General features: G+C 38.5%; 1 protein-coding gene across 6 annotated transcripts in view; it reads right to left on the minus strand.

Moving 5' to 3' along the window:
• The window catches only part of LARP1B (La ribonucleoprotein 1B), a 129,038-nt gene extending 108,702 nt beyond the window's left edge, over positions 1-20,336 (minus strand). For 5 of the 6 annotated variants that reach the window (XM_079919350.1, XM_079919349.1, XM_079919352.1 and 2 more), the window contains exons 1-5: positions 19,289-20,336; positions 5,921-5,979; positions 5,504-5,563; positions 3,327-3,501; positions 1,057-1,194 (exon numbers count right to left, since the gene is read on the minus strand). In XM_079919350.1, the coding sequence (XP_079775476.1) occupies positions 1,057-1,194; positions 3,327-3,501; positions 5,504-5,563; positions 5,921-5,979; positions 19,289-19,802 (946 nt within the window). In that variant the 5' untranslated portion in view covers positions 19,803-20,336. Of the gene's footprint in view, positions 1-1,056; positions 1,195-3,326; positions 3,502-5,503; positions 5,564-5,920; positions 5,980-18,972; positions 18,985-19,288 lie in introns of those variants that run through there. The other variant, XM_079919351.1, reaches the window with a different exon arrangement.
• Between the last annotated feature and the right edge of the window lie 412 nt (positions 20,337-20,748).

Here is a 20,748-nt window from a genome sequence, read left to right on the forward strand (position 1 = left end):
TGAATTTATATGAAATTCTGAAAAGATAAATCTGACAGAAAGTAGACTCGTGGTTAGGGGACTTGACAGTAATTTCAGTGTACTTTAATATATATAATTATTAACTCAGTAAAGTTGACTTTTTAAAGAATGATCCAGAAACCACCCAGAAGAGGCTTCCACTAGCCAACTCTGGGACAATTTGAGCATCAAATTAAACAATCATGATAACAATTTCAACCACTGAAAACATAAGAAGCCTTTAGTCCACACTGATAATAGGAAGTTGTTCTTTACAGTGGAATGCCAGCTAATAAATATAGAAAGAATGATGCAGTAAGACAAATACTAGTATAGTGAAATTCTGAAGATTACCTATTCAGCATTTGCAACCATCATGGTAATAATCAGGCAAGAATAAAAATCACCAATGGAAACTGAAGCTCATATGAAAAGTCTGATGAAAAAATGGGTATTCCCACAGTCTCAAAGTCTCTCTCCACAAATTACATGTTAATTACCAAGGGAAAAAGGGTATCTTTAAAATAAAGAAACCTGGAGTACCTCATCTTAACCAAGTGCTCAAAGTTAATATCACCAATAATAAGATAAACCAATACCACATGTGTTTTCAAGTTATACACTACAAAGAAAACCATTTAACTTTTGCAGTATTCCTGCCAAAAATTTATAACCCAAATCCAATCATCAGAAAACCCAAAGGTATAAGTATAGCTACCACATTACTGTCTTAAAGCCTTCAGAAAAAAATCAACGTCATGGAAGACAAAAGCAGAAGAATTATTCCAGACTAACAGAGACAACTAAAAGCAATGTGTGATCACAGATTAGATCCCAGAAAAGAGGAGAAAAAAACTGTAAAGGGCATTATTGAGAAATTCTGCCTGTGGATAGTCACAGTGTATTACTGATCTTACGATACATACCCTGAAGGTATTTAGGGTTAAAGGGGCACAATGTCTGCAACTTACTCTCAAATAGTTTATACTATACATGGTTATTAAAATGGTAAGATTAAGACTAGATGAGTCATTTTTCTCTTAGAATGTTACTTACTTCGTGTGTCATTTCTCCTATTGTTATGTGATTTATTTGCTTCAGGTTGACATCTTGAGCTATTCCGGGACCCTGGTCTTTCTTGACTGTCTGGTCTTACATCATCTAGGTGGAGTGGTACCCACTTGTGCTTATTAGCTTGAAGAAAACAAAATAAAATCATTTAATGACAATGCACAATTTTCATTAAAGCTTTGCAATTGTGAAAGGACTCTAAATTTTAATTAAATAAATGAAAGACTTAATTTGTCCTTAAAGGGATTACTTGTAGAGTACCAAAATGATTTTCTTCTGCTCCCCCAGCTCTTTAATAAACTTATTTGGGCAAATAATAAGTTTCTAAAACTCAAGTGAAAAGCCAGTGATAGAGTATCATTGGAATTCTTTTGCTTTTAAGTGAAATGCACACTCTTCTGTTTAATTCTGACAAATAAGCCATAAAAAATATTAAGTGTACACACTACTTCCATCTAATACTTGATACTTAGGCTTTAGAACAGGGTATACCTGATAACTGTTTGACCAGTGATTCAAAACACTTTTAGTTTCAAATCACTGCCTCAAATATTAATTCATCCAGCATCACTACTAATGAAAGAACTTTTTCAAAATAAAGTTTAAGTATAAAATCTGTCTAACTGCATTTGATAAACCTTTGTATAGCTACTACACTTTTTCCTAACTTCTTAAGAGATACAAGCAATTTAAAGCTTCTTGTTGACTAAATGATAGTGTAATTAATTGTTATATTTAGTATAGTGAAATTCTGAAGGTTACCTATTCATGAATTCCATAGTTAAAGTTTCAAAATATTCAGTCTTCTGCCCACTATATATTTCAACTAAAACAAAAAGACTCATGGGCAAAGGAAAAACTATCAAAGTAATTAAGGGAATATTAGTGTACTAATTTCCTACTAATACGGCAAACTACAGACAGATAAGGAAAAGAGAATATGAAAGAATCTAAAAACTCCTTAAAGTCTATACTGTAAATTCTATCCATGAGATACTTTGGGCATAAATAAGCACTTAAAGATAAACATGTGTGCTCTAAGGAGAGTCAATTCATGACCCGATTATATAACATTACTTTAACTACAAACACCCGGCATTTTAGTGTTGGCTAATCAGTTTTAATTGAAACAAATAACAAGGAAGACAAATTTTAGAGCAGGATAGGTCTTGTTACCTGTATGACTTCTAGACAGTCAAAAAGACTACTTATGTATCAAAGGAGCATGAAAAAGGTAAGTGATTAAGCATTCAAGAAATGGGGAAATTTTTTGTAACAACCACATGGTTGTCCTACTGCCACCACTTCTGAGCAATTACCCTTGGCATACTATATAGAGTGAGCCTCATGATTACCCTGCAGCTAAGGGTTATAATAGTCATCAAAAAAGAAAAAATTCAAGTAAGTGCTCAGTACACGGCAGACTGTTAGTTCCATTATTAAAGAAGTTGGCTGGCAACTACTTCATCATGAAATGTCCCCTCCCATGCCCCATCACCTCCAAGAATTAAAATGCTTCAATGGCTTCCCACAGTACTTAAAATACCAATTCCAAGTTACCAAAGCCCTGAATAACATGGACCTTTCCTACCTCTCCAATAGCACCCCTTGCCCTCTCCCCAGAGTTCACTTTGCCTCAGCTACTGACCTTCTGACAGTTTAAAGAACTTTTCTGCCTAAAAACCCCTGAAGACACTTTTACTGAGACTCAGAACACTGAATGAGAATATGCTTTTACCAATTAAATCATAATCTGTCCCTAGACACATGAGAAGTTCCTAAAAGAATATGGAAAAGGATGTAAAGACAATATTTTTTTCCTTCAAAGAGTAATGGGGGAATGCAATGAGGAAAAAGAGTTGACCAAGATTGTTCTCAATTTTGTCTCAGAAAAATATTTTCTCAAAATTTCCTGAAAAAAAGGGAGCTGTTCCAATGCAGATTTAAAAAACAATAGTTATCATACAACTTTCCAAGAATATATCTACACCCACCTCTATAGGTGGAATTTAAATCCATTCTTACATAAAATACAAGTCAAACATAGAGAGGAAAGTCTCATAGTTCAGAAATGCTACAAAAGAAAATCAGTTACCATTGTAGATGGTATCCTGAAGAAATCCAAACTACTAACTACCAGGAATCAACTGTGACTACCAGTGACTACCAGGAATCAACTGATTAAATACAATTCTTCATTACTACAACTCTCTTCAAAAACTTAAAAATCAAAATGAAGATGTAAACAAACTAACCTTTCTTTCGTTGATTACTTGACTGAGCCTCATCCTCACTGACATTTTCACCAGGACCATCTAATTTTGTTTCCCGGCTTTCTTTGCTTTCACTGTTACTTCTCTTTTCAACCTTGTCTTCTCTTTCTTTTCTGTTTTGTGGCTTCTTATTTCCTAGGCTGATGACACTCTGACACTGCAAAAAGGTTTTCTGAATGAAATAATTTTCATGAACATTTTCACTAACATATCCAAAAATCTGTGGTAACACCTTACCTAAATATCGCAAAAAGAATGACAACTTTTAACAAAACTAAAAAACTACTTTACAAAAGACACTGTTAAAAGTCATTTGAAAAACTGGAAGAAAATATTTGCTAAGTATTTGATAAAAGGACTTGTATCTAAAATATATAATGAACTCTATAATGCAGTAACAAGAAAACAATTGAAATGTGGGCTAGAGTTGAACAGACACTTCATCAAAAAGATATAGTGATGACAAATGTACATGAAAATGTGCTTGACATCATTAGAAAAATGCAAATTAAAAACTATAGTGTGATACCACTATACACCTACTAGACTGACTAAAATTAAAAGGCTGACCACATAGAGTATTAGTGAGGCTACAGAATAACTAGAATTCTCATACACTGCTGATGGAATAAAAAGTTTAGTAGTTTTAAAAGTTAAATAAATAGCTACCATAAAATCCAACCATTCTACGCCCAAGAAAAACAAAAGCATTATTCCATGCAAAATTTTGTACATAAATGTTTATACAGCAGCTTTATTTTTTTTTATAAATTTATTTTTGACTGCGTTGTATCTTCGTTGCTGCACGCGGGCTTTCTCTAGTTGTGGCGAGCGGAGGCTACTCTTCGTTGTGGTGCGCGGGCTTCTCATTGTGGTGGCTTCTCTTGCTGTGGAGCACGGGCTCTAGGTGCACGGGCTCCAGTAGCTGTGGCACGCGGACTCTAGAGCGCAGGCTCAGTAGTTGTGGCGCACGGGCTTAGTTGCTCCGCGGCATGTGGGATCTTCCCGGACCAGGGCTCGAACCCGTGTCCCCTGCATTGGCAGGTGGCTTCTTAACCACTGCACCACCAGGGAAGTCCTGATATAGCAGCTTTATTCTTAATAGCCCAAAACTGGAATCAACACAAATGTCCACCAATAGGTGAATGGACAGCGTTATATCCATACAATGGAGTACTACCCAGAAAATAAGAAGGAATGAACTACTAATACGTATAACATAAATAAATCTCAAAATAATTAAGCTAAATGAAAGCCAGAAAAAAAAAAGGATGCATCCTGTATGACTCCACTTACATAAAATTGTAGAAAATGCATTGTAAATCAACTATACTCCAATAAAAAAAAAAAACTGTAGAAAATGCAAATTAACTAAGTGACAGAAAGCTTATCAGTGGTTGTCTGGGATGATGGGGTGAGGGGGTGGAATGTGACAGGAAGAATTACAAATTAAGTTCATTATCTTGTTTGTGGCAAAGGTTTCATAGGTCAAAGCGTATCAAACTGTACACTTTATATATGTGCAGTTTATTATGTCATTTATACAACTAAGTTGCTTTATAGTTATAGTTAACTAGTTTTAGTTTATAGTTTTTAAACTACACACCAATAATTCTGCACAAATTACAAATAGCAAGATGTACAGTGTCAAATGAAACCACGTAACCAGATACCATATATACTACTTCTCTAAAAAGACTTTTGATAGAATATCCCAGAACATCTTTTAGAACTTCTTTCATAGATAAATTAAAAATCCATTTACTGAACATCTCTTGATATGATATATATGCATATATATGCATGTGTATATAGACAGTTAGGACTTCAACACATTGAAAAGACTGTAACTCAAAGACAACATATATAGAATACATTCTGAAACACAAAATGGGCTTCACTTAGACACATTAAAAAGTAATCTATTTGTAGGCATTACGTGAAGCTGACAGCATGGTACCCCATCCTTTCCAAATGTGTGGTCCTGAGAATACAACCAGATGAAGGCAATGTGATGAATGAAATCAAGGTATCTGAAAAATGGGTATTTTATTAATGCAATTCTCTAAATTTGAAGTAAAATAAATTCAGCATGTTAAAATGAGAATACCTTCCCTTTATTTAAAAAAAAAAAAAAGAAGTCTTAAAACAATACTCACTTCAGTGTTCACTAATTCACTAGGTGTTGGCCAGTTCGACATATCGCTGAAATCACTAGCCTAAGAGGTAAATAAGTGTTATTTAAGTAGAAAAAATATTTTCTAAAAGTGAAAGCAATTTTTAAAATCACCCTCATTCAATTATATGCAGGCATTTGCAAAAGTAACGCAAAACCTTCTCCAAACAACAGAACACAGCAAGAGGAATGTCTTACGATCCAACTTGTGGCATGAATAATGACCTTGACTAAACTGATAGAGACAGGATAACAGAGGCATATGGGGATTTGGATAAAGGTTACAATTTTCTAGTATATTAACTTTAAACTAACATCAATGATAGAACAGAAAAATACACAATAATCTAAGAGGAGTTCCTTTCAAAATAGTTAAAAACTATTTCTTGTCATGACATACCTTGTTGGATTTCTTTGTCTTGAGTTTTCCTGCTTTTATAATCTGGGGAGAACTGAGCTCTAAAACAAAACAAAACAAAACAAAAAAACATGGAATTGTTTTTACAACCACATCATGCAAAATATTTAACAAAATAACAAACCAATTTCAGTTAAGTCAGTGGAATAATTATTCTCAACAAAATCCAAAGTTCTGAGACTCAAATTCCTAACAAGAAATCAACTACATTTCAAACGTAGATTCAAAGTGGTCTTCAGTGTTCAAATCAAGATGTAGAAAATACTAAGTTTACTTACACTGAACTGATAGACCAATCCGTTCACTAATAGAATGTAACACGGAAAAATTAGCAATATAACATGTTTTAATACAGTAAAGTTAGTGAATCAACTCCCAACGGAATACATTTTTCTATATATATTATATATACATATAAATACATTCACATGCATCAAGGAGCATGCAGAAAATAAATCAGAACACTTCAAACTATTTGTCGTCAGAAAACAAAGTTTGGCAACCGTAATAGGCTGTATCTAGATCCAAGCCATAAAAAATAGAAGCGATCTCTGTAAAAGTTTGTACAAGACTATCATGGTATCATCACTTGTCCCTCTTGAATAAGAAAACAAAGATTGACAAATATAGTCTTCATTGTAATGAAGCTTTACAGTGTCTTGCATCCTGATTCATTATCTACCATGATGATCATCTAGCTAAACATGACCTAAATATTAAAAAGCAGAATAAACATGGGATCTGCAGCTACAGAAAACATAGTAATTCAGCAAAACATGAATCCCAAAAATCGTGGCAATGACCAATTCATAGACTAAAATAAAGTAATCTTTGAGTTAAAACCCAGAAACATTCAAATAAGATTTCATGAAAGGAAGACTGATGAAGGATGAAGACATCACCAGGGATGGGCACACAGGGATCTTGAATATTGTAGTAATTTTATTTCTAAAGCAGAATAGTGAGTACATGGGTATTTGCTTTATACTTGTTTATACTTTAGGGACACATAATAAGTGTATACATATGTGTCAATGTGCATAAGGATAAATACTTCACTAACAAAAATAAGATACAGAAAAAAAATTTGGACAGATAGAAAAAAAAGGGAAGCAGGAAAAAACCTAATTTAACAAAAACAATATTTGAACATTAGAATTTGACTGAGGTATATTTTGTAAATATAACGTATATTGTATGGAAGTTATACAGTATAGAACATTTGAAAGACCTTTCCCTCAACAAAGTAGAAAACATGTCCCAAAACATTGCTAAGTCAAGTAAATTAAGTGCCTGGTGGTTACAAAATACAGCCTTATACAAACTACCTGATGTACTGAAAAGTATTTAGGGATAGGCCACACAAGCGAGTTTTATTACAAATCAATTAGACATTAATAATCACAAAATTAAGGTCAGAAATTTAAAAAATTATTCTGACCACATAAAAATAAAACTTTTTAACTTCAATATTAAATGTTATTTACAAACCAAAAAATATTTGAGCATGAGTTAATAATCTTTCTATTGCTTTAAAATCGACTTCCCTTGTGGTCCAGTGATTAAGAATCCACCCTCTAATGCAGGGGTCACGGGTTCGATCCCTGGTCAGGGAGCTAAGATCCCACATGCCTCCTGGCCAAAAAACCAAAACATATAACTGAAGCAATATTGTAACAAATTCAATAAAGACTTTAAAAATGGTCCATATCAAAAGAAATCCTTAAAAAACAAATATTAAATTAAAAAAATAAAAGGGAGAGAGATTTTGATTTCAATAAATTCTTTTGAACTCAAAAATTTTGGATTTTTGTTTAAATTTTACTCTCTCAACTTTAACACCTCCTCAGGAAATACAATGGGAAAAAAGTGCACATTTAACTCTGTGGCCTCTATAATTCTGACATTTTATCGATCAAGTATCATTAAGTACACAATCAATACTGTAATTTATTCTCATTAAAAGTTATTTGACAAATTATGCTGGCCAATGTAGTTGGATACGCTGGGATAGGAAAGTGATTTCTTTTTTTTAATAACTTTTTTTAAAATGTTTGTTTGTTTGTTTGCTTATTTATTTATTTATTTATTCTTGGCTGCATTGGGTCTTCGTTGCTGCACGCGGGCTTCCTCTAGTTGTGGCAAGCAGGTGTTACTCTTTGTTGTGGTGCGTGGGCTTCACATTGCAGTGGTTTCTCTTGTTGTGGAGCACGGGCTCTAGGCGAGCAGGCTCAGTAATTGTGGTGCACGGGCTTAGTTGCTCCGTGGCATGTGGGATCTTCCCGGACCAGGGATTGAACCCGTGTCCCCTGCATTGGCAGGCGGATTCTTAACCACTGTGCCACCAGGGAAACCCCTAATTTACTTTTTTAAAAGGAAGACTTTCCTGGAATATTCCTGTTCCCAAGTCCGAATTCCTCCCACAGAAACAGTAAGTTTCCTGATTAATGAGTTTAGGAAAAGAACTGACTTGCAAAACCAACACCTTTCCGCCCTTTTCTTTGGGAGCTAGCTGTCCACAAAAAGCAAGCATTCTGGTCTGCTCCTTCATGCTGTCAACTTCACAGGGCAGACTCCCTAAGACAGGGAGAAGGGGAACATGCAGATGTGCAATGCCAACTGTGAACACATTTGTCTAATTCCAAGTTCCACATAAGGAAGTCCTTTGTGCTACTCTTAGACCACCTCATCAACCCACTCTTTTTCTGTTAAAAGAATGACACTGAGCTTTTAAAAAAAATAAATAAATCTGAGTAAAAAATAAAGAGATGATTCAAACGAAATACCAGTGGCCAAATATGAAATGCTAACTCAACTGTACTAAGAAATGTAAAGTAAAACAGAACAGTTTTCACCTATCATTCTGACAAAACAGAGAATACCAAGCACTGATCAGCTTATATAAATGGACATTTCTCTCATGCTGTTGGAATGAGTATTAAGCAGTAGAATCTTTTAAGGGTAATCTGTCATTTAAAACGTATATACTTTTTGGGGAATTTCTTGGCAGTCCAGTGGTTAGGCCTTCACGTTCTCACTGCCAAGGGCCCAGGTTCATTACCTGGTCAAGGAAACTAAAATCCCTCAAGCCACATGGCCAAAATAATAATAATAACAATAAAATATATATGCTTTTTTATAAGATAGATAACCAATAAGGACGTACTGTATAGTACAGGGAACTCTACTCAATCTTCTGTGATAACCTATATGAGAAAAGAATCTGAAAAAGAATGAATATATGTGTATATATATAACTGAATCACTCTGCTGTACACCTGAAACTAACACACATTGTAAATCAACTATAATCCAATAAAATTTTTAAAAATTTAAAAATTTAAATTTTTAAATTTAAAAATTTTTAAAAAGTAAAATAAAATGTATATACTTTTTAATGAAACAATTGCATTTCTGCGAAATTATCTGGTAATCAACACAAGGTACAATGATGTCAGTATGAGATGTTCACTGCAGGGACTTTCCTGGAGGCCCAGTGGTTACAACCCCATGCTTCCACTGCAGTCGGCACAGGTGCAATCCCTGGTTGGGGAGCTAAGATACTGCAGGCTGAGCAGCACGGTCCCCCCACCAAAAAAAAGAAAAATGTTCACTGTAGGTTTACGGATAACTGTATTTAAATAAATGACCTCAGGACTTCCCTGGTAGTGCAGTAGTTAAGAATCCGCCTGCCAATGCAGGGGACATGGGTTCGAGCCCTAGTCCGGGAATATCCCACACCTGGCAGAGCAAATAAGCCCATGCACTGCAACTACTGAGGCTGGGCTCTAGAGTCTGCTAGCCACAACTACTGAAACCCACAGGCCTAACAGCCCGTGCTCCACAACAAGAGAAGCTACCACAATAAGAAGCCTGCGCACCAAAACGAAGAGTAGCCCCCGCTCGCTCCAACTAGATAAAGCCCGTGCACAGCAATAAAGACCCAACACAGCCAAAAATAAAATAAATAAATTTATTCTAAAAAAAGAAAACAATATTTTCATTTTCCCATGTTCCAGCAAAAATGGAGGAAACCGCCCTCCTAGCATATCATTAGAAAAAACCTAAGACTGAAAAACAAAGCCAACCTAAAAATTAAAATATAAAGAAATTTTAATTAAAAAAAGTTTTTTCAGGCAGATGAAACCTAAGAAATATAAGCTACCAGTGGCTCCAAGTATATATAACCATACATGAACAAGTGTGTGATTTTCACATATCCATTTTTCAAACATCACTAGTAAGCCACTATACAACTTCTTTGAACATTATTCTAATATCTTAATCTATAAGGAAACAATTCCTAATAGACGAGGAATTCATTTTAAGAGCTTGGATAGTGAAAACAAAAACTGCAGTATGATGGGCAATTTTACTCATGACCATAATCTTTAGCAAAGCTTTAATTAAGAAAACGCACTGACAGTCATGAATCACATGTTTTATTACATTTAAGGGGAAAATGTCATAAAATGGCATTTTGCTACAGTAAATGAGTGCCTTAAAAAAGTGTAAAAAAAAGCGAGATAACCTCATCCACCAGAGGGCAGACAGCAGAGGCAAGAAGAACTACAATTCTTCAGCCTGTGGAAGGAAAACCATTCACAGAAAGATAGACAAAATGAAAAGGCAGAGGACTTTGTACCAGATGAAGGAACAAGATAAAACCCCAGAAAAACAACTAAATGAAGTGGCGATACGTAACCTTCCAGAAAAAAAATTCAGAATGATGATAGTGAAGATGATCCAAGACCTCAGAAAAAGAATGGAGGCAAAGATCGAGAAGATGCAAGAAATGTTTAACAAACACCTAGAAGAATTAAAGAACAAACACGTAGAAGAATTAAAGAACAAACCAACAGAGATGAACAATACAATAACTGAAATGAAAAATACACTAGAAGGAATCAATAGCAGAATAACTGAGGCAGAAGAATGGATAAGTGACCTGGAAGACAGAATGGTGGAATTCATTGCCACGGAAGAGAATAAACAAAAATGAATGAAAAGAAATGAAGACAGCCTGAGACCTTTGGGACAATATTAAACGCAACAACATTCACATTACAGGGCTCCCAGAAGGAAAAGAGAGAGAGAGAGGACCTGAGAAAATATTTGAAGAGATTATAGTCGAAAACTTCCCTAACATGGGAAAGGAAATAGTCACCCAAGTCCAGGAAGAGCAGAGTCCCAGACAGGATAAACCCAAGGAAAAACACACCGAGACACATAGTAATCAAACTGACAAAAATTAAAAACAAAGAAAAATTATTGAAAGCAACAAGGGAAAAACGACAAATAACATACAAGGGAACTCCCATTAGGTTAACAGCTGATTTCTCAGCAGAAACTCTACAAACCAGAAGGGAGTGGCACGATATATTTAAAGTGATGAAAGGGAAGAACCTACAACCAAGATTACTCTACCTGGCAAGGATCTCATTCCCATTTGATGGAGAAATCAAAAGCTTTACAGACAAGCAAAAGCTAAGAGAATTCAGCACCACCACACCAGCTCTACAACAAATGCAAAAGGCACTTCTCTAAGTGGGAAACATAAGAGAAGAAAAGGACCTACAAAAACAAACCCATAACAATTAAGAAAACGGTAATAGGAACATACATATCGATAATTACCTTAAACATGAATGGATTAAATGTTCCACCAGAAAGACACGGGCTTGCTGAATGGATACAAAAACAAGACCCATATATATTCTGTCTACAAGAGACCTACTTCAGACCTAGGGACACAGACAGACTGAAAGTGAGGAAATGGAAAAAGATATTCCATGTAAATGAAAATCAAAAGAAAGCGGGAGTAGCAATACTCATATCAGATAAAATAGACTTTAAAATAAAGAATGTTACAAGAGACAAGGAAGGACACTATATAATGATCAAGGGATCAATCCAAGAAGAAGATATAAGAATTATAAATATATATACACCCAACATAGGAGCACCACAATACATAAGGTAAATGCTAACAGCCATAAAAGAGGAAATCAACAGTAAGACAATAATAGTAGGGGACTTTAACACCTCACTTACAGCAATGGATCATCCAGACAGAAAATTAATAAGGAAACGCAAGCTTTAAATGACACAACAGACCAGATAGATTTAATTGATATTTATAGGACATTCCATCCAAAAAACAGCATATTACACTTTCTCCTCTAGTGCACATGGAACATTCTCCAGGATAGGACAAATCTTGGGTCACAAATCAAGCCTCCGTAAATTTAAGAAAACTGAAATCATATCAAGCATCTTATCCGACTACAGCGCTAGAAGATTAGAAATCAATTACAAGGAAAAAAACATAAAAAACACAAAAACATGGAGGCTAAACAGTATGTTAGTAAATAACCAAGAGATCACTGAAGAAACCAAAAAGAAAATCAAAAAATACCTAGAGGGCTTCCCTGGTGGCGCAGTGGTTGAGAGTCCACCTACCAATGCAGGGGACACGGGTTTGTGCCCCGGTCCAGGAGGATCCCACGTGCCGCGGAGCGGCTGGGCCCGTGAGCCATGGCCGCTGAGGCTGCGCATCCAGAGCCTGTGCTCCGCGACAGGAGAGGCCACAGTGAGAGGCCCGCGTACCGTAGGGAGAAAAAAAAAAAAAGAAAAGAAAAAATACCTAGAGACAAATGACAACGAAAACACAACGATCCAAAACCTATGGGATGCAGCAAAAGCAGTTCTAAGAGGGAAGTTTATAGATATACAAGCCTACCTCAAGAAACAAGAAAAGTCTCAAATAAACAATCTAACCTTACACCTAAAGGAACTACAGAAAGAAGAACAAACAAAACCCAAAGGTAGTAGAAGGAAAGAAATCATAAAGATCAGAGCAGAAATAAATGAAATAGAAACAAAGAAAACAATAGCAAAGATCAATAAAACTAAAAGCTGGTTCTTTGAGAAGATAAACAAAATTGATAAACCTTTAACCAGACTCATCAAGAAAGAGAGGACTCAAATCAATAAAATTAGAAATGAAAAATGAGAAGTTACAACAGACACTGCCAAAATACAAAGCATCCTAAGAGACTACTACAAGTAACTCTATGCCAATAAAATGGACAACCTGGAAGAAATGGACAAATTCTTAGAAAGGTATAACCTTCCAAGACTGAACCAGGAAGAAATAGAAAATATGAACAGACCAATCACAAGTAATGAAATTGAAACTGTGATTAAAAATCTTCCAACAAACAAAAGTCCAGGACCAGATGGCTTCACATGTGAATTCTATCAAACATTTAGAGAAGAGCTAACACCCATCTTTCTCAAACTCTTCCAAAAAACTGCAGAGGAAGGAACACTCCCAAACTCATTCTACGTGGCCAACATCACCCTGATAAGAAACCAGGCAAAGATACTACAAAAAAAAGAAAATTACAAACCAGTATCACTGATGAATATAGATGCAAAAATCCTCAACAAAATACTAGCAAACAGAATCCAACAACACATTAAAAGGATCATACACCATGAGCAAGTGGGATTTATCCCAGGGATGCAGGGATTCTTCAGTATACGCCAATCAATCAATGTGATACACCATATTAACAACTTGAAGAAGAAAAACCACATGATCATCTCAATAGATGCAGAAAAAGCTTTTGACAAAATTCAACACCCATTTATGAAAAAAACTCTCCAGAAAGTGGGCATAAAGGGAAACTACCTCAACATAATAAAGCCCATATACGACAGAACAACAGCAAACATCATTCTCAAAGGTGAAAAACTGAAAGCATTTCCTCTAAGATCAGGAACAAGACAAGGATGTCCACTCTCGCCACTACTATTCAACATAGTTTTGGAAGTCCTAGTCACGGCAATCAGAGGAGAAAAAGAAATAAAAACAATACAAATTGGAAAAGAAGAAGTAAAACTGTCACTGTTTGCAGATGACATGATACTATACAATGAGAATCTTAAAGATGCCACCAGAAAACTACTAGAGCTAATCAGTGAATTTGGTAAAGTTGCAGGATACAAAATTAATGCACAGAAATCTCTTGCATCCCTATACACTAACAACGAAAGATCAGAAAGATAAATTAAGGAAACAATCCCAGTCACCACTGCAACAAAAAGAATAAAATACCTAGGAATAAACCTACCTAAGGAGGTAAAAGACCTGTACTCAGAAAACTGTAAGACACTGATGAAAGAAACCAAAGATGACACAAACAAATGGAAAAATATACCGTGTCCTTGGATTGGAAGAATTAATATCGTGAAGATGACTATATTACCCAAAGCAATCTACAGATTCAATGCAATCCCTATCAAATTACCAGTGGCATTTTTTACAGAACTAGAACAAAAAAACCTTAAAATTTGTATGGAGACACAAAAGACCCCGAATAGCCAAAGCAATCTTGAGGGAAAAAAACAGAGCTGGAGGAATCAGACTCCCTGACTTCAGACTGTACTACAAAGCTACAGTAATCAAGACAATATGGTACTGGCACAAAAACAGAAATATAGATCAATGGAACAGGATAGAAAGCCCAGAGATAAACCCACACACCTATGGTCAACTAATCTATGACAAAGGAGGCAAGCATATACAATGGAGAAAAGACAGTCTTTTCAATAAGTGGTGCTGGGAAAACTGTACAGCTACATGTAAAAGAATGAAATTAGAACACTCCTTAACACCATCAACAAAAATAAACTCAAAAGGATTAGACACCTAAATGTAAGACCAGACACTATAAAACTCTTAGAGGAAAACATAAGAAGAACACACTTTGACATAAATCACAGCAAGATCTTTTTTGATCCACCTCCTAGAGTAATGGAAATAAAAACAAAAATAAAGAAATGGGACCTAATGAAACTTAAAAGCTTTTGCAAAGCAAAGGAAACTACAAGCAAGACGAAAAGACAACCCTCAGAATGGGAGAAAATATTTGCAAACGAATCAACAAACAGACAAAGGATTAATCTCCAAAATATATAAACAGCTCATGCGGCTCAATATTAAAAAAACAAACAACCCAATCCAAAAATGGGCAGAAGACCTAAATAGACATTTCTCCACAGAAGACATACAGATGGCCAAGAAGCACATGAAAAGGTGCTCAACATCACTAATTATTAGAGAAATGCAAATCAAAACTACCATGAGGTATCACCTCACCCCAGTTAGAATGGGCATCATCAGAAAATCTACAAACAACAAATGCTGGAGAGGGTATGGAGAAAAGCTAACACTCTTGCACTGTTGGTGGGAATGTAAATTGATACAGCCACAATGGAGAACAGTATGGAGGTTCCTCAAAAAACTAAAAATAGAGCTACCGTATGACCCAGCAATCCCTCAACTGGGCACATACCCAGAGGAAACCATAATTCAACAACACACATGCACCCCAATGTTCAATGCAGCACTATTTACAATAGCCAGGTCATGGAAGCAACCTAAACACCCATCGACAGACAAATGGATAAAGAAGATGTGGTACATATATACAAAGGATTATTACTCAGCCATGAAAAGGAACGAAATTGGGTCATTTGTAGAGACGTGAATGGATCTAGAGACTGTCATACAGAGTGAAATAAGTCAGAAAAACAAATATCGTATATTAACGCATATATGTGGAACCCAGAGGAATGGTACAGACAAACCGGTTTGCAGGGCAGAAATAGAGACACAGATGTAGAGAACAAACGTATGGACACCAAGGGGGGAAAGTGGCAGGGGGTTGGGGGGGTGGTGGTGTGATGAATTGGGAGATCGGGATTGACATATACACACTAATATGTGTAAAACAGATAACTAATAAAAACCTGCTGTATAAAGAATAAATAAAACAAAATTTTTGAAAAACATGTAAAAAAAACCTACTTACTTCTCGTACTCTGAAAGTGGGAGTATCAATTAGTAGTCATTTTCAAGAGCAACTTGTCAACAAATGCACTGTGACCTAACAATTCCACTTTTCTCTCCTCGAGAAAATCAGATATGTATTTTCTCTAGGATAAAAGGCATGCATAAAAATGTTTGTAACAACCAAGATGTTGATCAATACATAAATGGCTAAATTAACTACATCAGTTATATTTATGGACCACTTCTCAGCAATTTTTTAAAGTTTAGATTAAAAAGGATCAACTTCATCACAAGAAAAAAAATTATTTTATAACTAAGTATGTAGGTGGTAGTTAACTAAACTTATGGTGATCATTTCGCAATATGTATACACAGATCTCAAATCATTATGTTGCACACCTGAAACTAATGTTAATTATACCTAATTTAAAGAATAAAAAACTCACTAGTTGTAAAGAAGAAAAATAAAAGATCTACCAAAACTTTAAAAATATTCTAAACACATATACAAAATACTATATTTGGAAGTAATTTCACAGAAAGGACTGAAAGGATATTCAGTAAACTGGTAACATGACTATCTTTTTTCTGAAGGGAACATCAAAAGTTTCTTTTTTACAAGAACATATTTATGTATCATTTACATAACAATTAAAATGTTATTAGAGTTACAGTAAGCTTATTTGATGCTTCTGGAAAGCACACTTCGAGAAAAGAAGGTTGATGGGGTCAAGAAGACTAAGGATGAAAAAGATGAAAAAAAATCATTTTATTTTTATTTTTTGTATTTTGGCTGCAACTCGCAGCATGCGGGATGGTTCCCCGACCAGGGATCGAACCTGGGCCTCTGCAGTGAAAGCACCGAATCCTAACCACTAAGCCTCCAGGGAACTCCCCAAATCAATGTTTTTATACATCGTTTTTGTGTGTAAAAGAATTAAAATTGTATTAGAAACTGATTTTTAATATGCAAAATGTAACCATGGGTACAGGTAAGTGATTCATAAATCCCGTACTGTGATTTTAATAAAGGTCTCCAAAATAAATACAACTACTTTAAACAAGGGTTGGGGGACAATTCTTTCCAGTCTCCTGACAGGAATTTAAAACTGCAGTGACACTATTCTAGGCCTCTCCTGTGGGCCAGGCTTTGGTTGAAAAGAGGACCTTATCTGGATTACCAGAAACAGCAATACACAAGCCAAAATCATCCCAAAAGTGGAGGAAAGTGTGTCACAAGGTCTGAAGAATGCCTCACCTGCAGTTCAGTCAGAACTGCAGGTTCTAACAGAAAATTCATGATTACAAGTCCTTAAATACTTCCCTACATTTCCTATGTTTCTATCTCTGGTAATAAACTTTCTGGTGAAATTTTATGGATGGAATTCCTGTACCTCATTGAGTGAGTGACAGTAAATCCAGGTTTGGTTAGGAAAAACATAGTTTAATTCTGTTATTACAGCATAATTAATATCCTCTTTCCCTCTCATGAACATCCTGGTTTATAGGATAAATCACATAGGCCTCCTACTAATAAGATTATTGTACTAATTTAACACTCCCCTAGTTTGCACCTACTCTGGTCTCTGGACCCTAAAGGTCCTCTGCTCCCATTTCATTATTCTTGAGGTTGCAAATTTGCTTAGGAAAATAGGAAGCCGGCAGACCCAGGTTATAGAAGGCAATCTGGTATTAAGAAATGAAAGAAAATATACCCACTTCATTCATTTACAAGGCCTAGAAATCTTCACAAAAGTCAACTCGCTAGGTAGTAACACTATCTGGACTAGAACCTAAGTTGTGAATTTCTACACAACAATCTCTTATGAAAGTTACCTAAGTTATTCAATTACTAATAGAAGTTGTGTAGAAGTATAGAGTCAGTACTGCAGAGAGGCTGTAAAGTTCCTCTAGCACTCCACATATGAAGAACCGTATTCCTGAGGGCACAGAATAGATTCCAAGAACAGAAATGTTGCCTACAGAGAAACATCAGCAAAATTAAAAACCCCATGAACCACACCATACATCAAGAATCACCTGGTTCTTAATCTCCAACAAAGATTAAGGACCCCAGTGGTCCCCTGCATCGGCAGGTGGACTCTCAACCACTGCGCCACCAGGGAAGCCCTCTTTGCTAAATTTTATAGAGATTTTCCTTTAAGATTTTTGTTCTCTTCAGTTATTAATACTAGTAAACAAATAGATCTTTGCAGCTAGGAGAGACTGGTGGCAGTATTAAATTCAGAGCAAAATTTTAAGCAGCTTTTTCTGCAACTGTTAAGATTTATCAAGAATGATGATTTAAAAACCATTTATCAGACCTCAGCTGTAAAATAACTTTTGTTTAAATAAAGTTATACTGTACCACAGCATTATAAAAAATGATTTGAGTATTACTGTGCAAACCAATTACCACTTATCTCACTCTGTTGGAGTTCCTTGGAAGAAATGTTACTATACCTCTATACCTGCAATACGTGTGTCTATAACAATCACCTTATATTTAACCATTTCCTTTATCTCTTTTGAGCCTCACAACCCTGTAAACATGCTTGAATTTTCCCTGTTCCACTGTTAACCTTTAATTTTTAAGAAGAGTGAAGACTTGTACGTAAACAGCTGTAATTTCTATATGAAAAGTTCAATTAATTTACTACAATTTAATTAGAAAGCAAAACTAGGAGATACTGGTTTCTGTCTTCGGTTTATTTAGTATTTCCACTTAAACTAAAAAAAAAAAAAAAAACTGCAGTTGCTATAACCAAAATAAAGCACCAAGGGCCATACTGCATTGGTCAGCATTCAAATGCAGTGGCATAATCTTACCTCCCCTAGAGAGGTGAGCTAACTGAATGTCAGAAGACTACCGTTCACCTAATGTGCAATTCACTCTCTCGTCAACTATCCTATTTCATTTCAACCAGTTTCCACCACAGTCGTAAACTCAAAGCTTTTGAGTAGCAACTACAGTATAGCATCTCATTTTTAATATGACTACTTAGCACGGTTTTGAAAACACTGAAATTTTCAGCTTACCAATTATTTCACAATAAAAAATTCACAATTGCTCTTCCACTTAACATATAAACCCCCTTGCTCCGACTGGCTTCACCTCTTTTTAAAAAGTCTACAGAAACTTTTCTATAGGATGAACTGCAACACCTACCTAAAGTCAGCTGTCCCATGTCACTAACACGTGGGGTAAGACATAACTGAGGCTGTGCCCGCCGAGCGGCTCAGCTCCGTGACCCCCGCCGTGCCCCACCAGCCAAGGAGAACCCGAGGTCCCACCTCTTCCTGCTGCTCCCTTCCCAGATGTCCATTTATGTAAACAGGCAGAGTGAATGACACCTTGGAACGAAACACCTCCGACTGACAGGGAACGGAGGCCTGCCCCTCCCCCAGCCCCCCGCCAGCATCGCCGCCACGCGAGTCGCCCCGGCACACACCCTCCCGGTGCCCACCGCAGAGGAACCACAGACCTGCCTCCAGGGTTTCCAGTAGGGGCAGCGGCGGCGGCCCCGTCCCGGCGGGGGACAGGTGCTGGGGAGGCTTTTTGGTCCAGGGATTCTCCTTCCGCGGCAGCGGCGGCGGCGACGGCGGCAGCTTTTCCTCAGAGCCTGCCGCCTCCGCCTCCTCCTCCCGGGCGTCCTCGGCCGGCGGGTCCCGAGGCAGCGGTGGCGGCGGCTCCCAGCCGAAGGGCCCCCCCGGCCCGCGCGCCTTGTGCGCCAGGTGCAGCGCCAGGGGCTTCACGGACACGGCCGCCTGAGGCACGCTGTGTCCCAGCACGGGCGCCGGCAAAGGCTCTCCCCGCGCCCCCGTGCGGGTGGCGAGCGCGTTCCTCTCCTCCCTCGCCGCCTCCTTGCCCTCCCGTTCGGGCGGGGGCAGCTTCCCGGCTTGCCGGCTCGCCGCGGCCGACAGCGACTCCCTCTCAGCTGGTACCGCGGGCCGCTCCTCCGGAGGGTGAGCGGCGGGCACCCGGGCGCGAGCAGACATCGTCCCCCTGCCCCAGCCGCCCCAGCCGGGGGCGGCCCGGGGCCAGGGAGCCCGGCTGCCCGTTTCTCCGCCGGGACACTGACTGGCTCCGGCCTGGGGAAGAGAACCCGAGAGCCCGGCCGCCCGCGTCGGCTCAGGCCGCGGAGCTCCCGGCGTCGAACGGGGCGCTAACCGCCCGCCGGCCCAACCCGCGTCAGCGGCGCGAGCCTCGAGCCTGCCAACACGCGCCGGGCGCCGAAGCCCGGGAGCCCTCACTTGGCGCGGGCTGCGGCACAAACGCCGCAACGCGAAGCTGTAGTACCTCTAGCAGAGTCAGGTAGGCTCGCGCTCCCAGAGCCAGTAACTGCTCGTGGGGTCAGAGGCGGAGGCGGGGGCGTGGAGGGGGCGGTCCGAAAGGATGGAGCAGGGGCGGGGCCTCCCGGAGCAGCGTGACGTGGCCGCTCACCGGCTCCGGCCCTCGCCGGGCCGCCGCCCTCGGTGGTTGACTGACGACCCCGCCAAGGTGCCGCCCTGCTTGAGGGCTGGCCCCGCCCCAGCGGCCAGCCGAGAGGGAAGGAGAGCGAACTGGGCGATTCCCCGGCTCGCGGGCTACGGCGGCCCCCTCTGCGGGCGCAGGGGCGGGGCGCGCACCGAGCGACGGGCTCGCGCCTCGCTCCGCCGGCTGCGAGCGAGGGGCGGGGCGTGCTGCGCACGTGGCTCGGGGCGGGCGGTGGGGTCGCTTTGCCCCAGGCCCTGAAGTGCAGTTGACTCCTGGCGAGGTGGGTAATCTTGGCCACCGACGCTGGGCGGCTCCCGAATGGGCCTGGGTACCACCACCGAGCCACCTTGTCCCCTGCGTCTGTCGCGTCTCCCCGTGAAAACGTTTCCCCCGGCGCTTTGGGGCACTGCGGTCATCCTGTAATATTGAGCCGCGTCCAAAATAAAAACAGTGTAATCTGTAGGTAAA

Source organism: Stenella coeruleoalba (assembly GCF_951394435.1).
Source record: "Stenella coeruleoalba genome assembly, chromosome: 4".
NCBI lineage: Eukaryota > Metazoa > Chordata > Mammalia > Artiodactyla > Delphinidae > Stenella > Stenella coeruleoalba.